At 44.4% G+C, this 19986-nt stretch overlaps 2 protein-coding genes across 6 annotated transcripts in view; one reads left to right on the forward strand and one right to left on the reverse strand.

Moving 5' to 3' along the window:
* Positions 1 to 7732, reverse strand: part of RINT1 (RAD50 interactor 1) — a 32955-nt gene extending 25223 nt beyond the window's left edge. For all 3 annotated transcript variants that reach the window (XM_036067430.2, XM_078060034.1, XM_036067429.2), the window contains exons 1-3: positions 7541 to 7732; positions 7049 to 7094; positions 1614 to 1798 (exon numbers count right to left, since the gene is read on the reverse strand). In XM_036067430.2, the coding sequence (XP_035923323.1) occupies positions 1614 to 1798; positions 7049 to 7094; positions 7541 to 7582 (273 nt within the window). In that variant the 5' untranslated portion in view covers positions 7583 to 7732. The remainder of the gene's footprint in view (positions 1 to 1613; positions 1799 to 7048; positions 7095 to 7540) is intronic.
* A 3789-nt stretch (positions 7733 to 11521) lies between these two features.
* Positions 11522 to 19986, forward strand: part of PUS7 (pseudouridine synthase 7) — a 51582-nt gene continuing 43117 nt past the window's right edge. For 2 of the 3 annotated variants that reach the window (XM_036067435.2, XM_036067436.2), the window contains exon 1: positions 11522 to 11765. In XM_036067435.2, the coding sequence (XP_035923328.1) occupies positions 11639 to 11765 (127 nt within the window). In that variant the 5' untranslated portion in view covers positions 11522 to 11638. Of the gene's footprint in view, positions 11766 to 12115; positions 12303 to 19986 lie in introns of those variants that run through there. The other variant, XM_078060035.1, reaches the window with a different exon arrangement.

A 19986-nucleotide genomic window follows, 5' to 3' on the forward strand; every position in this document is an offset into this window, starting at 1 on the left:
AAAAAAAAAAAAAAAAAGAAGTAGAAATGGCAAATAGGTTTGTGGGATGTGGGGTAGACTGTTCAATGGATTCATGCTAAGTGCTCTTAATTTGTTCTTTTTGGGAAAAGGAAAAGACAGAACGGCCAGATGGGGTAGTTATCTTGGGGCAGAATTCGGAAGAACAGCAAGGGGAGTGGCAGAGGAGCCGACCTGCCCAGGGGAGGAGCCAGGATGGACTGCCAGGTGGGGCTGAAGACCACTCGTCTGGGCTGGCATCCATGCTCCCCGCTGTGTGACTTCCTCCCAGAGCGCCCAGCACAGACAGCTTGCCTGCAGAGTGGAGGAGGAGGACGGGGCAGGGCCATACTTAAAGAGACTTGTGGTAGACGTGGGGGAAAGACAGGAGCACGGGAGGCCTGAGGTGCTGGGAGTGGGAACACAGGACGACTGACGACCCAGGGCTAACACCAATCAGCCACATACAGTGTGCGGCTCTACCACCACGTGGTAGTTACAGGATGGAAACCTGGCGTCCTTGACAGACACTCTATTGCAGGTACAGCGAGCCACTTACTTTTTTAAGATTACATTCACTGGGTGTTTTTTTTTTTAAGATTTTATTTATTTATTTGAGAGAGAGAGAGTGAGAGACAGAGAGCATGAGAGGGAGGAGGGTCAGAGGGAGAAGCAGACTCCCTGCCGAGCAGGGAGCCCGATGCGGGACTCAATCCTGGGACTCCAGGATCATGACCTGAGCCGAAGGCAGTCGCTTAACCAACTGAGCCACCCAGGCGCCCCTCATTCACTGGGTGTTTTAAAAACTATGTTAAGTAATATGTTCACTGTAAAAAGAAAACACTTGAAAATACAGAAAGATGTGAAGAAAATAAATCACCTGTTAACCCACCACTCAGAAATAACCACTATTATGTTATATTCATTTTCATGTTTTCTCCTTATGAGTGGGTATATACAAAGTTTGAAATGATGGTGTTACAACATTTTTGTATACCATGAAATGACTTAGTTATAGAAGCACTTTAAAAGTCACTGTATGAGGGCGCCTGGGTGGCTCAGTTGGTTAAGCGACTGCCTTCGGCTCAGGTCATGATCCTGGAGTCCCAGGATCGAGTCCCGCATCAGGCTCCCTGCTCAGCGGGGAGTCTGCTTCTTCCTCTGGCCCTCCCCCTCTCATGTGCTCTCTCTCTCTCTCTCTCTCTCTCTCAAATAAATAAATAAAATCTTTAAAAAAAAAAAAAAAAGTCACTGTATGAAAAGCTACTTAAAATGTTAGCTGTCATATTTTTAAGACCCAAATAATATCAGCAGGAACTCTTTTTTTTTTTTTAGGTCATCTCTCCACCCAACATGGGGCTCGAACTCACAATCCCGAGATCAAGAGTCACACACTCCACCAACTGAACCAGCCAGGCAGCCTCAGGATCTTTTTCTTTTACATAATTCATAAAATATCTAGCACACTGTAAGTCTTAAAACCTATTAAACAGTTTTAAATGATTAGACTATTTGTCACAAGCTATATCTTCAAAATTCCCTATACAATAATGGTTATGTTTATATTATAGTATGTGTATACTTCTGATATTATTTCAATGAGTTTTAATACTTGCCTGTTCTTCTAATTGCATTTTATTTTCTGTCATCTGTTCTATGAGTTTATCAAGTTTCTTTAAAGATTTAAGGTCATTTCCAACTTCCTTTTCTATAAGTGCAGACACGTAAGAAGGGAGATCACCATTATCTGCATCTTCATTGACTTGTTCATTTCCAACAAGAGCTGTAATATTTATGTCACCTAAAACAAAAGAATAACAATTATTCAACATTACTAAGTACCACGGGGCTAAAGGAAATACAAAAGATAATACAAAGCAATATATCTACCTTCAAAATTTAGTAATTTAAAGAAAACACTATATATGGTATGCATATATATGTTCATGTATATATATACTATATACACACACACAAAAATATCAAAATGAATATATAGAGCATGTATAGATCTATATGCATATATGTGGATTTTTTGGATTTTTTTTGTACACACACACACAAATACCCAAATGAATAGCTATAAAGCAATCTATCAGTCAAGTACTACAAAACACTTAGGAGCTGAGGAAATTCAGAGTGAAGGAAAATTCCTGAAGTCTGTCCTAGTAACCATGGGTTTCAACAGATGTTGGCATGACAATGCAGTTACAAGCAGATATTAAACTTTTCCAGAAGACTTTTATCTTACAAATCTACTTTATTAGTAGAGGGGGAAAAAAGGTCAAATCTTATTTTATTGATGCGGTTTTTATTAAAGTAGTAATATATTTTTAAAATCTGTAAGAAAACAGATAATGTGGTCTAGAATAACACCAAAGGAGGACTCTGGTTTTAAAATGTTAAAAAAAAGGAAAAATATTGAAAGATTTCAAGTATATGAAAAAAATTGAAAGGCTGACCAATGAATAAAAACTCCTTATTATGTAAGAGTAAAAAAGTTTTAGGGGCATCTGGATGGCTCAGTCGGTTGAGTGTCCGACTCTTGGTTTTGGCTCAGGTCATGATCTCAGGGTTGTGAGATCGACCCCACATCGGGCTCCATGCTCAGTGAGGAGACTGCTTGAGATTCTCTCTCTCCCTCTCCCTCTGCCCCTCCCCCTGCTCGTGCATGTGCGTGCTCTCTCTCTCTCTAATAAACAATAAATAAATCTTCTTAAAAAAAGAGTAAAAACGTTTTAAAAGCTTCAAATGCTATTGTACAAAGACGCCCATGTCAGAAAAAGAATAAAAGGAAGTGTGAAAGAAAATACAAATTACTAAGAAAAACTCAAAATGACTGGTGCAACCACTAAGTTGTACCGTCTGAAGTGAGACTCCTTCCATGGCCAATAAACTAGACTTGGACCGACCCACACTGTACTTCCTGAATGGACAAAAGCAGGTGACTTGGAACCCTGAGCCATTTCTAGGGAAGAGTGGTAGCAGAGGCAGCAGGGCCTGTGATGGAGCAAACCATGCCCAGTGAAAACAGGAACACTGTGTAGCTTTGCTCTCACCCCATTCAGTGGGTGGGATTTCCCAAAGAGCCCATTCCTTATTCTACATTTGAACGCCGATCATTTCCTATCATTTCCAAGTCAGTTTTTCACTCTGCAAGCATCCATACCTTCTTCCACTATCCATGATGCTTTAAGAATTAAGCAATTTAAGCTGCCTCTAATTCTTTATGGAATGAGGCAAGATTCAAATACATAAATAATAGATTTTCAGTTTTTATTCAAAGAAACAAATTTCTAGTAAACATTTAATCCACTTCACAGGAAATTAAATTCTCTTCCACTGTCCTCAATTTGTGGACCAACAGCACTGCTCCTCTTTTGCAGAGTTCCTCCATTTCTACCTTCCCTGACCATCTGTGCCAGGCTGAACGTGCCTACATCGCAGGGAAACCTGAAGCCACGGAGGCGTGTTGGCAAAGAAGGTAGGAGTGCCGTGATATGCGGATGCTGCCACAGCCCTTTCTACTCCAGCCCTGCGTGTTAGATATACTGTTTCCTCTGAAGTGTCTGTTTCATTTGCAGGCTATCCCCTTTTGCTTACTTGTGATATCCTTCTTCCCGGAGAAGGTTAGGAAACTTGGTATTTGAATTATCCCACAGACAGGGCTTAATCTCCCTAGGTTTGAGTAGTACTTACAGATTTTAAAAAAGGTTGGGGGGAGCCTGGGTGGCACAGGCGGTTAAGTGTCTGACTCTTGGATTCAGCTCTGGTCATGATCTTGGGGTTGTGAGAACAAGCCCCACATTGGGCTCCATGCTCAGTGGGGAGTCTGCTTGTCTCTCTCCCACCCCCTCTGCACCCCCCCCAGCTTGTGCTCTCTCTCCCTCAAATAAATAAATAAATAAAATCTTTAAAAAAAAAAAGATAATGTAAAAATGTAAGATCTCCAGATGAAATAAGTGCTATAAAATAAGGCCCCAGAGAAAAAGCAGACTTCCTAGAAACCAAACCTTAGAATAAACCTGAACATACAGTGTATTTCTCTACTTCAGGTTTAACAAGGATTTGGTCCTCTCTAAACAAACCATTCACAGTGAGTTATAAACAAATTAAAAGCTTGACTATAGGGGCACCTGGGTGGCTCAGTCATTAAGTGACTGCCTTCCGCTCAGGTCATGATCCCAGCGTCCTGGTATCGAGCCCCACATCAGGCTCCCTGCTCAGTGGGAAGCCTGCTTCTCCCTCTCCCACTCCCCCTGCTTGTGTTCCCTCTCTCGCTGTCTCTGTCTGTCAAATAAGTAAATAATATCTTTAAAAAAAAAAAAGCTTGATTGTACTAGCATATGTTTAATTACAGAGACTACAGCAATGTCTAAAAAAAAAAGAAAAGTGTGTGTGCATGAGAGATAAAGCTGGGGGAACAATACAGAGTCTCCTGAGGAGCAATACTGGTTGAACTTCGCCTCTGTTCTTCCTGGAGCTGCCCTTGCAGAACTTGGCTCTTTACCAAAAATGAAGTTTTAAGAAAGCAGCAATTAGAGAAAGGCAAGAGGTTATAATCAGCCTCATTACAAAACAACTGTTACTTCTGATAAAATGAAAATATGAATATCTAAAAAAAAGGTAATGCCTAAATGCAAAATATAACTGTCAGATATTCAATTATTTATGTAAAGATTTACAGAATAGGGGCGCCTGGGTGGCTCAGTCGGTTAAGTGTCTGCCTTCAGCTCAGGTCATGATCCTGGAGTCCTGGGATCGAGCCCCGCATCAGGCTCCCTGCTCAGCGGGGAGTCTGCTTCTCCCTCTGACCCTCCCCCGTTTCATGCTCTGTCTCCCTCTCTCACTCTCTCTCTCAAATAAATAAATAAAATCTTTAAAAAAAAAAAGATTAACAGAATATATACCAATGTGTTTAGGACTGGGAATGTTCCCCAGCTCCCCGAAACCAAATTTTCCTTTGTTCTATTCAACTTATAAGAATTAAAAGCTTGTTTGTATGCTGAGAACCAGTAGCCCACCAGTAAGTAGAAGCAAAACTAGCATAAATCTATGCCTCAACTTCCCAACTATAAATTAAACATTTGCCCAGCTTATACTTAAAGGTTATAAACGGGATTAAAGTCCATGTTTCCTGACTTTCAACCCAATTTTCTTTTTTTTTTTCTCCTTCAAATATGAGCGGAATTGGCTGGTCTGCGTCAAATTTCATTAACACAGAAACCCATCTACCATTATGTACAGGGGTCACAGTGTCCTCTTTATCTTAAATAAAACAAGTGCATTAAAAAAAAAAGTGCACTGCGTGGTGCACCTGCAGACACCTACAGGCAGGGCTATGTGCGGAGGGACTGCTGGTGAATGCTAAGGTTGCTGTAGCTTTGGGAGCAAATTCTATCTTCACCTACTTTTATTTTTTTTTTCCGATTAAATTTTTTCACCTACTTTTAAATCATATTCTTTTTTTAATTAGATTTTCTTTTTTTAAAAGATTTTATTTATTTCTTTCAGAGAGAAAGAGAAAGAGTGGACGAGCTCAAGCATGAGCAGGGGGAGGGGCAGAGGGAGAAGCAGACCCCTGCTGAGCAGAGAGCCCAAAGAGGGGCTCGATCCCCAGGATCCCTGGATCATGTCCCGAGCCGAAGGCAGATGCTTAACTGACTGAGCCATCCAGGCGCCACCTTAAATTATATTCTTTTGACATCACCATTTAAATACAGCACAGTACATTCTTAGTCAAATAATATATATTTTTAAAGATTCATTTATTCAGTTATTTGAGAGACAGCGAGAGAGCATGGGAGGGGGGAGTGGCAGAGGGAGAGGGAGAAGCAGACTCCCCTCTCAGCAGGGAGCTGAAGGCAGAGGCTTAACCACCTGAGCCACCCAGGTACCCCAAATGATATTCAGTAAGATGACACACCAATGATTTGCGAGGTTTTTACGACTTTCTTCTGTTTTTTGTTATGAGCACTCCTAATTGCAAAGAAGTTGACCAAGCCACCAAAGGAGGGACAAGGACAAAGTCTATAATCTGTGTCTCTCATTCTACTAAATGGCAGCTCAGTAGGCACCAACTTCCAGGCATCTGAATGGGCAAAGGTGGAAAAGGGAAGGGTTTAACGGAAGGATATGCAGTACTCTGCAATCCTTTAACAAAGGAGCTAAGTTGTGGGAGCTATGCCTGTCAAGTGCTATGGACTACTTAGAACTTTCCTTCTGAGGCAGACTGTATCAGCAGGCAATGTTAAGGGCAAGCCTAACTCCTAAAGCCACTGCAGTGATGTGGACACCCTTCCTCCTACCACTATTCATTCCTAGACTACTTGCCATGGTCAGAAGAACCAAAAACCCTCTGATGAGATAGCTGTTACATGCCTTTCCCCTTCCTGCCCTAATAAATTTCACTTTAAACGTCCCTGAAGACTCCTTGATTTCCAAAAGCCTGCCATGCTTAGCTCATTAAAGTAAAATGACAAATGTCCACATTCCTGACATTCCTGCTCCTGTCCTAGGTAGGAAATGGAGGTATTGACCTTTTCCCTCTTCCTTGTCCAGACCAAGATCCAGGAAATAAGTTATCGCTTGTACTCTTCTTCTCATTTCAACTTTTAATGGTAAATTCACCGAAGGTAAAGTACAACTAAGCAATTACCATTTTGACTCTATCATCTCTCCTAGATCATTAGCCCCTCCAAATTCCTGATGCATGATAAGTTGATGCTTCATTAAAATAACAGACAGGCCCCAATTATTCTGAATCCAGTATGAAGGGCAGCACTCCAGTAAATCCACATCAGTCCCTGCACTAAGTAGGGATCAGGAAGTGCTTATCTCCAAATCATCCCATATTTTACAATTTTAGAAAGAAAGATACGTATATAATGATAGTCAGTACTTAATACTATGCAAGCATATTGTACAAAAAAGAGAGAGAGAGATTCATCTAAAAGATAACAGGCCAAGGCGCTTCGCTGCAGACGGTGGAGGGCGGACTTTTGGAGAGATGGCTGGGTAGAGAATGCTAAGGCGTTTCGAGTCTGCTTACTTTTCTCCTCGACGTCCTTCCTTTCGTCAGCACTTTCAGAGCAGCACTAGAAGAACAGGTTTAACGGACACAGTAAGACTAAGGAGATAGGGGGAACTCATACAAGATTCGCAGAGGGCATCCACTGGGGCCCCATGAGGTCCCTGGGGCCTCCCTGAGGGGTCAGGGCCATCTGATGCAGGTGGCCCTTGGGACCACTACTGCCACCTCCCCAGGACGGCTGGAGTTACCGCGCCCAGCTTCCAGGGCCACGTCCCTAGACAGCTCTATCTGTGTCATCTCACCAGGCTCGCCAGAATTACCGCCTTGGGACCACCTCCCCTGGGAGGTCCGTGCCCCCTCACCAGATTGCAAGGGCTGTCTCCCCCGGGCCACGGAAACCACGTCCCCAGGCCGCCAGGGCCACCTTACAGACACACTCTCCCTTGGGAGATCTGTGCCACCTCACTGGGTCACCAGTGTCCCTTCCCCGGGTCACCAGGGCCGCCTCACCGGAGCTGCCGGCGCCTCGCCGATCTCGCCGGCCGGAGGCATCCCGCCTCCGCGCGAGTCCTCGGCTCCCTGCGCAGCCAGCGTGGCTTGTAGAGTTCGGCGGCGGCCAGCGGCCACACACCCGCTCAGCCTGGGAGACTGTGAGGCTGGGCGCCACCGCTACTTCCCTTCCGTCTCTCTGGTTTCTTCCTCTCTTCCCAGAGAGGCCCTGCCCACGCAGTCGCCAGCCGTGCGCCGTGGCTCCCCCTGCTGGCAGGAGGCCGGCCCGGCCGCTCAGGAAGTGGGCCTTGGCCAAAGACTCTCCGGAGAAAGGAGGGGGGGGGCGGTCCTTCTCAACCTCGGAAAAACCTCCACCTCTCTGGGCACTCAGTGGGCCCTTTTTACGTGGAAACTCATGGCTTTTAGTTTGGAGACGTTTTCTTGAACTTTTTGTTGACGACCATTTCTTCCCTAACCCCTGTTGTTGTTTTCTTTCGGAACTCTTATTTTTCAGATTTTGGATTCCCTGGAGTGGTTCTCTAATTTCTTATTTTTTCTTTCTTATTTTTCACTTCTTTGTCTTTTCCCTTTCATTTACTTATCCTTTCTCAGGATGCTTCTGGAGGTTGTGCTCTACTAAAATGAGGGACTAAACAAAGGAAAAAGAAGACATAGGATATAGGAAACAGAAAATACAATGCAGGAGAAAAATGAATTGAGAGTCTCAAACAACAGTCATCACCAGACATGGATTGGTGCAGGTCCAGAAGGCTCCAGGAGAGACTCCTTAAGACAGATGAAACTGATAGAACTCCTCACCTATCTAAATCTTGGGAGGCAGAGATTGAAAAAAATCATTAAAAAGTTTGGACTTGGCTTAGTGATGAGTACTAAATCAAAATAAGATAATTATTAACTGCAGGAAAAACAAAAGGCTGAACAAGAAAAGAGAAATAATCATAGTATACTACTTCACCAAAGATGTAAGTAATGTTTACTTAGTCATAATGAAGTAAACACAAACCTATTTAAAAAGGACAGTATAACTAGATTGAGCAGATAAAGAGATGAAAAGTGTGGTGGGGTTGGGAGAAGGGATGCGGAAAGGAAGAAGAGCTAAATACTCATCTTCCACTTAGTGAAGTCAATAGATAATGCTTAAAAGTGAAAAACTGAGAAATAACTATGTAAACATTTTATATAGAGAAATGAAGGTAAATAACCAGTTAAAAGAGGCGAAATGGGGACACCTGGGTGGCTCAGTCTGTTAAGTGTCTGACTCTTGATTTTGGCTCAGGTCATGATCTCAGGGTTGTGGGATTGAGCCCCACCTCAGGCTCCACACTTAGTGGGGAGCCTGCCTGGGATTCTCTCTCTCCTTCTCCCTCTGCCCCTCCCCCTGTAAAATAAATAAATAAATCTTTTTTTAAAAAAAGTGAAATGACTGCCTTTGAGGAGGGGAAAATTGGTAAGAGAGGGTTGGGGGTGCAGTCTTTGCTCTTTCATTGCAACTTATAAGATTTCTACCGAATTATTTGACTCTAAATCACAGACATGCATAACTCTGATAAAAATAAAAACATTAAAGGAAAAAAAAAGATTGCTCTAAACCCAAATTTTTGCTTCTGAAGAATTCACTTTCTGGTAAGGGAAATAGAAATGAAAATAAAAAAGCTAAGATTGAAAGCAGTAGGCTCAACAACAGAAATGTTTGCAATGACTGAGGGAGCACAGAAAACAATTGACTACTATCTGGGGAGTGGAGAGAGGCAGTCTAAGATGGACAGAATACGAGGCAATAATAAGGATGAAACGAGATACATTGTGTGTGTTAGGCACTTAGCAATGCATAGTGGGTTAAAAGCAGGATCCCGAATATTATACGTAATATACATGTTAGGATGTAATTTGAAAGTCAAGGAGAACATTAAATTGTTAAATGATTATAAGAAGGAGTTAGAATTTGGGACAGGCTTTGAATGATTCTGTATTATTTTAAGTATAAAAGCCAATAAAGAGCTGCCATTTTGAAAAACAGAAAACTAAAAATGCATGTTTCACTTGGACCTTGTCTAAGGCAGTTTAGGCTGAAATGCAAAAAGGGTAAGTTTTGACCGTGGACCTAGCTAACAGCCAAAGGAATGTTCTTTCCTTCCATATGCATTTATGAGGAGTTGGGCCACAATCTCAGAGAAGATACTTTTTAAAGTATACAAAAATTTCAAGTTCAGGATTGAATCTTTACTGTGACTATGGTAAAAATATTTGCAGTTGCTGTCATTGGGACATTAGCTTATGAATTAGCCATAGCCCAAGGACATATGATTATACATGCATTAGAGACAAAACTGTCCATGGTACTGTACTTAATTGAGGTGACTGATCTCAGAGAGAGGCCATATAGAATTCTACCAGTCTGAGTGAATTATCCATGCTGAGTATGGATAATATAAACCCAGACTTCATTTTTATTTATTTATTTTTTTAAAACATTTTTTTATTTATTTGACAGAGAGAGACACAGCGAGAGAGGGAACACAAGCAGGCGGAGTGGGAGAGGGAGAAGCAGGCTTCCCGCCGAGCAGGGAGCCCGATGCGGGGCTCGATCCCAGGACCCTGGGATCATGACCTGAGCCAAAGGCAGACGCCTAACGACTGAGCAGCCCAGGCGCCCCTAAACCCAGATTTTAAAAACAAGTCTACAGATGCTATAGAAAACAATGTGGCGTTGCTCAAAAAAATTAAGAATATAATTACCGTATGATACATCAGTTCCACTTCTGGGTATATACCACACACAAAAAAAATTGAAAGCAAGGTCTCCAATAGCTATTGGAACACCCATGTTCATAGCAGCATTATTCACAACCAGAAGGTGGAAGCAATGCAAGTGATGAGAGGTGACAAAATGTGGTTATATAAATATGTAATGGGATATTATTCAGCCTTAAAAAGGAAGGAAATTCTGACACATGTTACAACATGGATGAACAGTAAGGAAACAAGGCAATCACAAAGGAACATATACTGTACGATTCCACTTACATGAGTTACCTACATTGTAAAATTCACCCAGACAAAAAGTAGAATGGTGCTTGCCAGGGGTGGGAGGACGGGAGACCGGGGAGTTTGTTATTTACTGGGTAGAGAGTTTCAGCTTTGCAAGATGAAAGGAGATCTGGAGATGGATGGAGGTGATGGTTACACAACAGCGTGAATGTACTTAATGCCGCTGAACTTAAACTGAACATTGAATTGTAAACTTTTACCATGGTTAAAATGGTAAATTTTATGTTGTATTTTACCACAGTTAAAAAAAAAAAAACCCACAAATCTAACAGAAATAGGACTTGAAATAACACAGCTTTTTCACTAAGGATTGAAATTTGGCAAAATATTAAATGCGCAAAAGCTATTAGAGGCCTGGATTTGGTTGCAAAACGTGTGCTACTTGAAGAGCGTGGAAGGAGTAATGGGTTTGATTTTGATTCACACAGAAGCACAAACTTGCTAATGATCAGTTTTCCTGAAGCAGATCCTATTAAGGAGCCGTCAAGCAGGAGGGGTAGATCGAAGAAGTGGGAAAATGGTTCTCTTGGATTCTCTGCACTTTGAAGGAATTGTATATAGAACAATATAGTCCCTAAAGTTATTCTTTTAAGTTAGCTGCGTGTGGAGAGCAACACAAAAGGGCCTTACTATGTAGAAGAAACCTTTATTAAAATACATCAAACATTCGTACGGCCATCGCCACTTTAGAAGTCCTAAAGACTGTCTAAAGGACTCTCTGATGCACGATGAAATCACTGTTTGCCCGGGTGAAGGCCCAGGCGAATGAGCCGCAGGGGTCTCCCCAACCCGCAGCGGACCATGCCGCAGGCTACCAGCGAAATTCCTCTCCGCTAGGCCGCTGGGACCCTGGGCGGTGGAGAGGGGGCGGGGCCTCGCCGCTCGGGGCGGTGCGGGGGCGGGGCCGTCGGCGGAGGCCGGGCTCCGCCCCGGGGGTGGGGCGGATCAGCGGCGGCGCGTCGCTGCGCGGCACGTGTGAGAGCTCGGCCGCCGGCGAGTGCACCCGCGCGCCCCGGATCCCGGGGGCTGAAGGTGCTGACCGCGCTGCCTATGCCTGGGCGCCCTCGCAGCTGGCTCTTCCGAGTGGCCTTCGCCGCCGCCGCCCTCCTGCGCCCGGAGCAGCGCGCCCGCCCCCTCGCCGCCCGGCCCGTGCCGCGCCCGCGCTCTCAGGCCCCGGGTAAGTGCGCGGCCTCGCCGCAACCCTCGGGCTCCGCGGCCGGCCGGCGGCCCGGCCCCAGGGCCCCACCCCGAGGGGCAGTGCGGACGGGGAAGGCGTCCGGGCCGCGGCCTGAACCCGTGGCGCGCCCGCGGCGCCTCCATTACGGACCGTGCCCGCGGGAGCGCGGCTGGAGCCCGGCGGTCCTGCCCCCGCGGTGCCAGCCCCGCCCCCCCATCCCGGGGCCTGTCGGCAGGGGGCGCCGCGCCCTCCCGCCTCCCCGCTCCCCGCGCAGCTGGCTGCCCGCCGATCCAGGCCCCTCTCCTCCCTTTCTTCGTCCCGGCGCTCCCTAAATTCTCGCTGGGGAGAAAACCGGCCTCTATCCCGGACCCCTTAGAGCTCCGGTGTTTCGCCGGGCTGGTCTTCTGCCCGGTAAAGCCCACGTGCTTTCTTCCTCGTTTTCATCCATCACTACTTAACTGCGAGCCTACTGCACGCCTGGGAGGCACTCAGCTGACTGCTTGTTTTGTACACGTTTCCCAGAGTAGGAGCGAACAGGTTGGTGCCGAGGAGTGTTTTTCTCTAGCCCTCCGCCGGGTCCGTGTTTAATGAGTGGATGTTGGAAGTGCTGCTGTCGTTTGAAAACTCATCCGCACTGAGTCCTTACCGCCAGCCCCGCACTGAGAGGTCTAGAAGGACATCCTTATTGCCTGGGTTATTAGCGCCTGCCAGGAAGTAGGGTTTGGGGAATTTCGTTTGTCAAATATTTGATCGCGATGTCAGACCACTTTTTTTTTTTTTTCATTCCGACAATACAGGATTACGAAGGGCTTTTGTTTCAAGTCTCCAATCTGATCTGTGAAAACAGGCATGCCCCATTGGTTTGGGGATGCCTTGACAATTGAGGGATCTGTCAAAAAGCAACCAGTACACTCACACTGAAAGGGGACGGATAGGCAGTGATTTTGTTCAGTCATTAGGCAAGTAGCCAACAGTCTGTATATATTAATTTAACAACTTTTGTTTTTTGTGTGTTTTGTTCTTTAAATATTTTATTAATTTGACAGAGCACAAGCAGGGGGAGCAGCAGGCTGAGGGAGAAGGAGAAGCAGGCTGCCCGCTGAGCAGGGAGCCCAATGCAGGGCTCCATCCCAGGACTCTGGGATCATGACCTGAGCGGAAGGCGGACGCTTAACTGACCGAGCCACCCAGACACCCCTAACAACTCCTTTTGCACATAACTTTTGGTAGAAGCTGGGGTGATAGCAGGCATTAATAAAACATAGCTTTTGCCCCCAAGTAGGAGACAGAAATTACAGTCCAGCTGATCTGTTGACTAAGTTTGCTCCTGACTCAGGTCCTTTACCTGTGCTGGTCCCACTGCCTGGACTCTCCCCACACACATCTTTTCATGTCTAGTTCTTCCTTCAAGTCGTGGTTCACAGGACACCTCCTTAGAGATGCTTCACTAAAGAGCACCCCTCTTCCTCTCCTTCCCTTTACTCTGCTTTATTTGTAGCTCTTATGCATGCATGTTTCTGAGATTATTATTTTATTCACTGATATATTTTTAAATATATGTAAACTTAATGAGGGCAAGAAATTGTCCCTTTTTCCCCAGTGCCTAGAATAGTGCCAGACTCATAAGGGGTGCACAGATATTTGTGGAATTAATGAATCTAATGGACTTAATGATTTTGCATATTAGAGTGTAGTGTGTGCTCTGCCCTAAGGAAAGGGCTGTTTATTGTGAGCTAAAGGGATTATTGACAATTTGCAGAGGATGGATGCATTTAAAAAGTGGATGTTGTATTCTGAACATAGATAGGATTAAGACTGATAATGGCCTTTTTAAGATGTTCATTTTGCAAGAAATATGTTAAGGGACTATCAGTGTTGTATTACAGTTTTGAGAATGCTAAACATTTTTGTTGTGGGTATAAAGGGAAGCTTATTGGTGAATCTAATCTTAATGAAAAAGACTTTAAAATATTGTTAAAATTGTAATATTCCTTATCTCATTTGGGTCATTGGAGTATAAAAGACACAAAACCCCATTTTTTAGTACTCCCTTCAAAAAATCGTGTAGGACTTTGAAGTTCATTGGAAAGTATCAGTAGATTCTTTCTCTTCTTGGTTCCAGAATCAAGCTTCTGGTCTAGATTACTTGACTGTGATTACTATTCTGGATTGCGTATTTGTGCAGCATAACAGTTCTTTAAAAACATTTTTTTTTAAATACCGTTTAAAAAACTCATGAAGCTGTACCCTCCACCCTTCCTCCCCTTTTTAAAAAGCCATTCATTTTTTACAGCTGTGAGGTACAGTGCTTGAATATGTATATTTGGATTTTCCTGAATGCAAAACTGATTTCCTTAGGAAAATCATACTTGGGCAGTCAGGGTGGTTTTATCTTTCTGATTGAATTCTTCCCAGCCTCTTCCATGTTCACAAGATCTGCTCCCTCCCTCCCCTCATTTTAAAAATTATATTGCATTTTATTCTTTTTTAACTTTTTTTTTTTTAATTTTATTATGTTATGTTAGTCACCATACAATACATCATTGGTTTTTGATGTGGTGATCCACGACCCATTGTTTTCATATAACACCCAGTGCTCCATGCAGTACGAGAGATGAACCATGAGAGACTATGGACTCTGAGAAACAAACAGGGTTTTAGAGGGGAGGGGGGAGGGGGGATTGGTTAGCCCGGGGATGGGTATATTGCATTTTAGTCTTACCTTCTATATAGTTCTTGTTCATGAAAACGATACTAATTTGAGTTCTCTCTCTCCTAGTCCAGAAGTTTGCACAGCTGTTCTAGTTAAATATGTTTTCGTCTTTGAGGCCCACTGAAAGAACTTGGCAAAATATATACTACCAGATTTATAGTCATTGGTGCTATGTATACTTTAATAATTAATGTCTGTGATAGGGCCATTGGCTAAACCAAATGAAAACTATAATTTAATTTGAAACACAAAAGTGAGATTAGTTAATGAGCACATCTTTACAGTTAAATATAACAAGAAAAAGAGATTAGGCAAGTGTCCACAAGTATCAAGAAAAAGACTGCCAAAAAATATTAAAGGCCTGTTTATTTGGTGTGTTGGCAGTGCTGTGAGGGTCTCTTAAAATTAAATGGTATTTGAAGGAGGAAACCATGTTTAATCATTAGCCCAGAGAACAAAAGAAGCATAAGAAGCTTTGTTTTTTCCCCACACTCAGCAATACAGTTCTGCTGTGTAAACCATCCATAATAAATATTAATGACCAGCAGTTGAATAGGAACAGCTATTACAGACCTCTGAGCAAGTCATCATTTTTCAGCTTTACAGAGAAAGAAACCTCAGCCTAGAGAGGGCAAGTAACCCACGGAGTAAACAGCAGAACCTAGATTGGGTTGAAACCAGTGGGTGATACTATATATGCATGATCTGCCTATATTCTCATTCCAGGGATGGTAGGCATGACAGTGCTGTTCTAAACCTTCTAGAATTGTATTCATGAAATCACTGATGTGGGCAGAGGGGAGAGCAAGGAGTTGAGGTGATGACCATATTCTGACTTCAGTTAAGAAGTGTAATGTGAACACGCACAAAAGATGTGTGTTGATGGTGGGAAATGATGAGATCAATTTAGGGCATGTTGAATTTGAGCATTTGGTTCAGCTCTTTGGAGCTGTGTAAGCTGGAGCCAGATCCAGAATCTCTGGGGATGCTCATGACCCTCTCTGAGCCATAGGGCCGAGGAGAGGCTTGAATGAGCTCCCTGTGCACCTCTGCCGTTGCTTAGCTGCCATCACTGGTTGCAGGAAGTTGGAGATGGGTCTTGGCTGGGAAAATTGGAGGGTGAGCAGGGAACAAGACGGGTAGGAAGCTAGAGATCCCCACATTTAAGTGGCCGCAGAGAAGGAAGGGAAAAGAGCAGCTTGAGAGGCAGGAGAAAGGCAAGGAGGAGAAGCAGAGTTTCAAGGAAGCGAAGCGATGAGCCATGTCTCGGGTAAAGATGTTGGTTAAAGCCAGGATGGAGTGGCTATGGTTTTGGCACAAGGAAGCCATCGCTGAACTTTAAAGAAACAGTTTGAGGCAGAAGCCAGATCTTCCCCCGAATGTTAGCTCCATACCAGTGGGGCATGAGTTTGATTTGCCACAGTGTCTTTTCGCAGTGCCTGGAATGCTGGGTGCAGGGTGCACGGTGAATGTTTGTTGAGGGGGTCAAGTGCGGTGCTGAGGAGTGAGTGAATGTTAAAGTGACTATGGATTCTTTTAAGAGGGTCGCCATATTTAGGGAAATGGTTATAGTAAGTGGTCTTGTGAAGATGCCGGAAAGAGGTGTGTCTGTCAGAGGATCCCCATTTTCTTTGTGGATGGCCAGCAGGACTGGGAGAAGCCTGCCCTGACCCGGGATGGCTGTTGTAAGAGAGGAATCTCCTGACCGGGTGTGATTTTCTCCAGCAGCAACCAGGAGCACAGACACAGACAGCAGGGTTGGTACTTGGTTGGGGGCTAGCAAGGATCATGGAGCCACACCAGTGAGCCAGAGTGTTGAGCGGTGGCGCACAGATGCTGAGGTTTGGGGCACTTGAAGAAGCGAGGGTGGGAGAGACGGCTTTTTGGGACATGTTTGAAGAACAGGTGACGGCAGAGGGAGGAACAGAAGAATGGAAAAAATCAGTGGTTTGATTGGAACAGAATAGTTTGCGTATCTCTTTATACTTTATAGGTTTGAAATTTTTTATAATAAAAACAAAAGCTCAAAGTAGAAGGTGTGATGTTCCCATCACTCAGTTTCAGTACTTACCTACTTGGTTTCAAATCTATACCTGCTCCACTTCCATTCACCACTGGTAAATTATTCTGAAGCAAATTCCAGACTTCATAATTTTTCAACCATAAATATTTCAGTTTGTATCTCTAAAACATAAGGAGTCTATTTTTAACTGTAACCACAGTAACATAGTCACACCTCCAAAAGTTGACAATAGTGGGGCGCCTGGGTGGCTCGGTCGAAGTGTCCAACTCTTGCCGACTCTTGATTTCGGCTCAGTCACGATTTCAGGGTCGTGGGTTAGAGCCCTGTGTCGGGCTCCACTTGGGCGAGGAGCCTGCTTGAGATTCTCCCTCTCTCCCTCTGCACACGCTCGCACGCTCATGCTCTCACTCTTAAAAAAAAAACTGACAATACTACCTTAATGTCATCAAATATCCCCAGTATTTCTGCATCCCTGATTGTCCCAGTTTTTTAAACAGTTGACTTGTTTAAAGAAAGATCCACTCATTGCATTTCTTTGTAAGTTTGTCTGTAAGCTCCCCTCCCTCTTTTTCCCCTTCTCGTTTATTAGTGAAGGAACTGTCTTTGTCCTTGTAGAGTTTCTCACGTTCAGAATTTTGCTGGTTCCTTCCCTGTGGTGGTGTTTAAAACCTTCTGTCCCTGTATGCCATCTAACCTACCAATTAGACATCGAGTTCCAATCAGTAAGAATACTTCACAAAGGGGCATCTGGGTGGTTCAGTCATTAAGCATCTGCCTTTGGCCCAGGGTCCCTGGATCGAGCCCCACGGTTGGGCTCCCTGCTCAGTGGGAAGCCTGCTTCTCCCTCTCTCACTCCCCCACTTGTGTTCCCTCTCTAGCTGTCTCTCTCTCTGTCAAATAAATAAGAATAAAAAAAAAAATACTTCACAGATAATAGCATGTGCTTTCAGGGGCATGCAGTGTGTCTGGTTGTCTGTTTGTTGTGATGTTAGTGGCCATTCATGGTGGTTGGTTGTCCAGGTCCACTGTTTCCTTAGTAGTTTGCTGTTTGGTGTGACTTTGATCTCTGTAGGTGGGGAACAGTTTCAGCACCTGTTCCAAGAAGTCTACGAAGTATCTGGAGAGAGCTCATGAGCATTCAGGCAGAAAACAGGCACCCATTGGGGCAGGGCCTGAGTTCTCCGAGGCCTGTGGGAGATCATGGTACCGATTGGATCTCTAGATGGTGGGCAGTGCCAACGCAGGATGGCACAGATATTTCTGCAGAGGAAATCGTTGGTGTTCCCACCAAGGCTTATGACTGTCAGTTGTGGAGAAGGAGCTTGATGAATCCTCTACATTCTGGGAAGGAGGGAGACATCCTGCTGACTTAAAGTCCCTGAGCCAGGCTGCTGAAGTGGCTGTTACTGGTTGTGCTTCCTCCCTGCTGAGAGCTCAGGCCTGGGAAGGTATGGGGATCTCGTGGTGGAGCCTGGCATGCCAGCTAGGATAGAAGTATCGTCACTGGGAAGCCGTTGCAGGTTGGGGGTAGGAATATGGGTCACACAGGGTAGTGCCTGGCTTCTGGATGTTCCGAGGTGCCTTCGACACCACAGTACCATGAGTGGGCTTGTCTTCTCCCACCACCTGCTTCTCTGCCCAGGGTTTCCGTGCCAGGAGGAGCTCCCCTGTCCCCTCAGGTCCCCAAGGCAGCAAACCTGAGTCATCCTCGAGTGTTTCCTCTTGCTGCCCACATTTGTCATCCAGTCCTGTTCCCACCACCTCCTAAATGTCCCTAAATCCAAACTTCCTTTCTGTCGCCCTTGCCTCAGCTTTAGATCATGTTGTGCTCATTTTCTTGGCTCAATTTCGGCTCTACCCTCTTTTTTTTTTTACGTTTATTTTTTTAGTAATGTCTACACCCAACGTAGGGCTCAAACGCACAAACCAGAGATTCAAGAGTCGCACGCTTTTCTGACTGAGCCAATCAGGCGTCCCTTGGCTGTAGCCTCTACCTAGTCTTCCAGCTAACCCCAGTTTCTCTTTAAAGAGGTGCCATGAAATCTTTCGAACTCACAGGTCCAGCGGTGGTTTGGTTTTCAAGATGGAATTCCCTGCATTCTGCCTGCTGTGGTATCTGCTCACCCCCAGCTTTAGCTTCAGACTCTCATCGTGTGTTTCACCCTCCATGGTGTGTGCTGAGCTCCTTGGGCCTCTTCCAGTGCTCCTTGCTCTCCCATGCCTCCGTGTCTCTGCCCCTGCTACCACCCCTACCCCCCACCCCCGCAAACAGCCTCCTCCCCACTTTCTGTGACCTTACCCGGTCCTCAAGATTTGGCTCAGGTGTTCATTTCTGGTCTTCCATTAGGAAAGGGGTCTTCTCTGACAGCCTCACCATCAGCGCCCTCTGAAATCTTGTGTGTTCCCGTAGTCCCCAAGTGACCCCCTGTGCCCTTGGTGTCTCCCTCACTGGCCTTTAGGCCCTGTGAGGGCAGCTTTGGTGACAGAACGTGAGCATGAAATGGCATCAGCATTTCATGAGCCAATACTCTTTTTTATTATGCTTTGTTTAGAACAAATAAGGAGTAAATGCTTTCTTATTTGAATTAGAGGTAATTTTGTATAACTAGCTATGGTCAACGTCTGTTCCAGTTTCTTAGTTTCTTCCATTTTCTTTATTTAAATTTTTGTCTTTGAAAGGAAATTTATTTTATTGGCATCTTTCTGTACCTCTTCTCCCATTTTTTTTTTTGTAGTCACCATCATCCTTTTTTCTTTCATTTTGTGCATGTATTTGTCTTTTTCTTTACTTTTCTTTCCATTCTAGATTTTTGACAATGAGGCAAGATCAAATTTTTTTTAAAATATTTATTTATTTACATAATCTCTACACCCAACGTGGGGCTCAAACTCATGACTCTCAAGATCAAGAGTCGCACGCTCCTCCGAGTCAGCCAGGCGCCCCGCAAATGTGGATTCTTAAACTTTAGTTCATTGTTATTATTATTCTGCTGTAGATGCTTCTATAGTTAGGTTTCTTGTTAACTAGGCCTTGGAGAACCTTAGAATATTAATTTTCTGTTCATTTATGTTCTTTATGAGTTTGTTTACTAAGTTCATAGCATGTTAATTATATCATCTCCCTATAGAATTAGCATAGGAAAACTTTTATCCTTATTTCACCAAGAGCACCAAGTAAGATCAAATTAGATAAATGTATTTATTTTGATTGCCACATGTTACCCCTCCGGCAAGCTGCTCAGTACTGGGAAGTATGTATGGCTTCTTAGACTTTCCCTCATTACATTGTGTGTGGGCTGGATAAATGATAATCTGTGTTGTTTAAACTGTGGCAAAATACACAGAACATGTAACATTATTCATTTTTTTTGGTAAGACTTTTATTTTATTGAGAGAGAGCATGAGCGGGGGGAGGGGCAGAGGGAGAAGCAGACTCCTCCCTGAGCAGGGAGCCCAACGCAGGGCTTGATCCCAGGATGTTGGGA

The sequence above is a fragment of the Halichoerus grypus genome, chromosome 12, assembly GCF_964656455.1.
Source record: "Halichoerus grypus chromosome 12, mHalGry1.hap1.1, whole genome shotgun sequence".
Lineage (NCBI taxonomy): Eukaryota > Metazoa > Chordata > Mammalia > Carnivora > Phocidae > Halichoerus > Halichoerus grypus.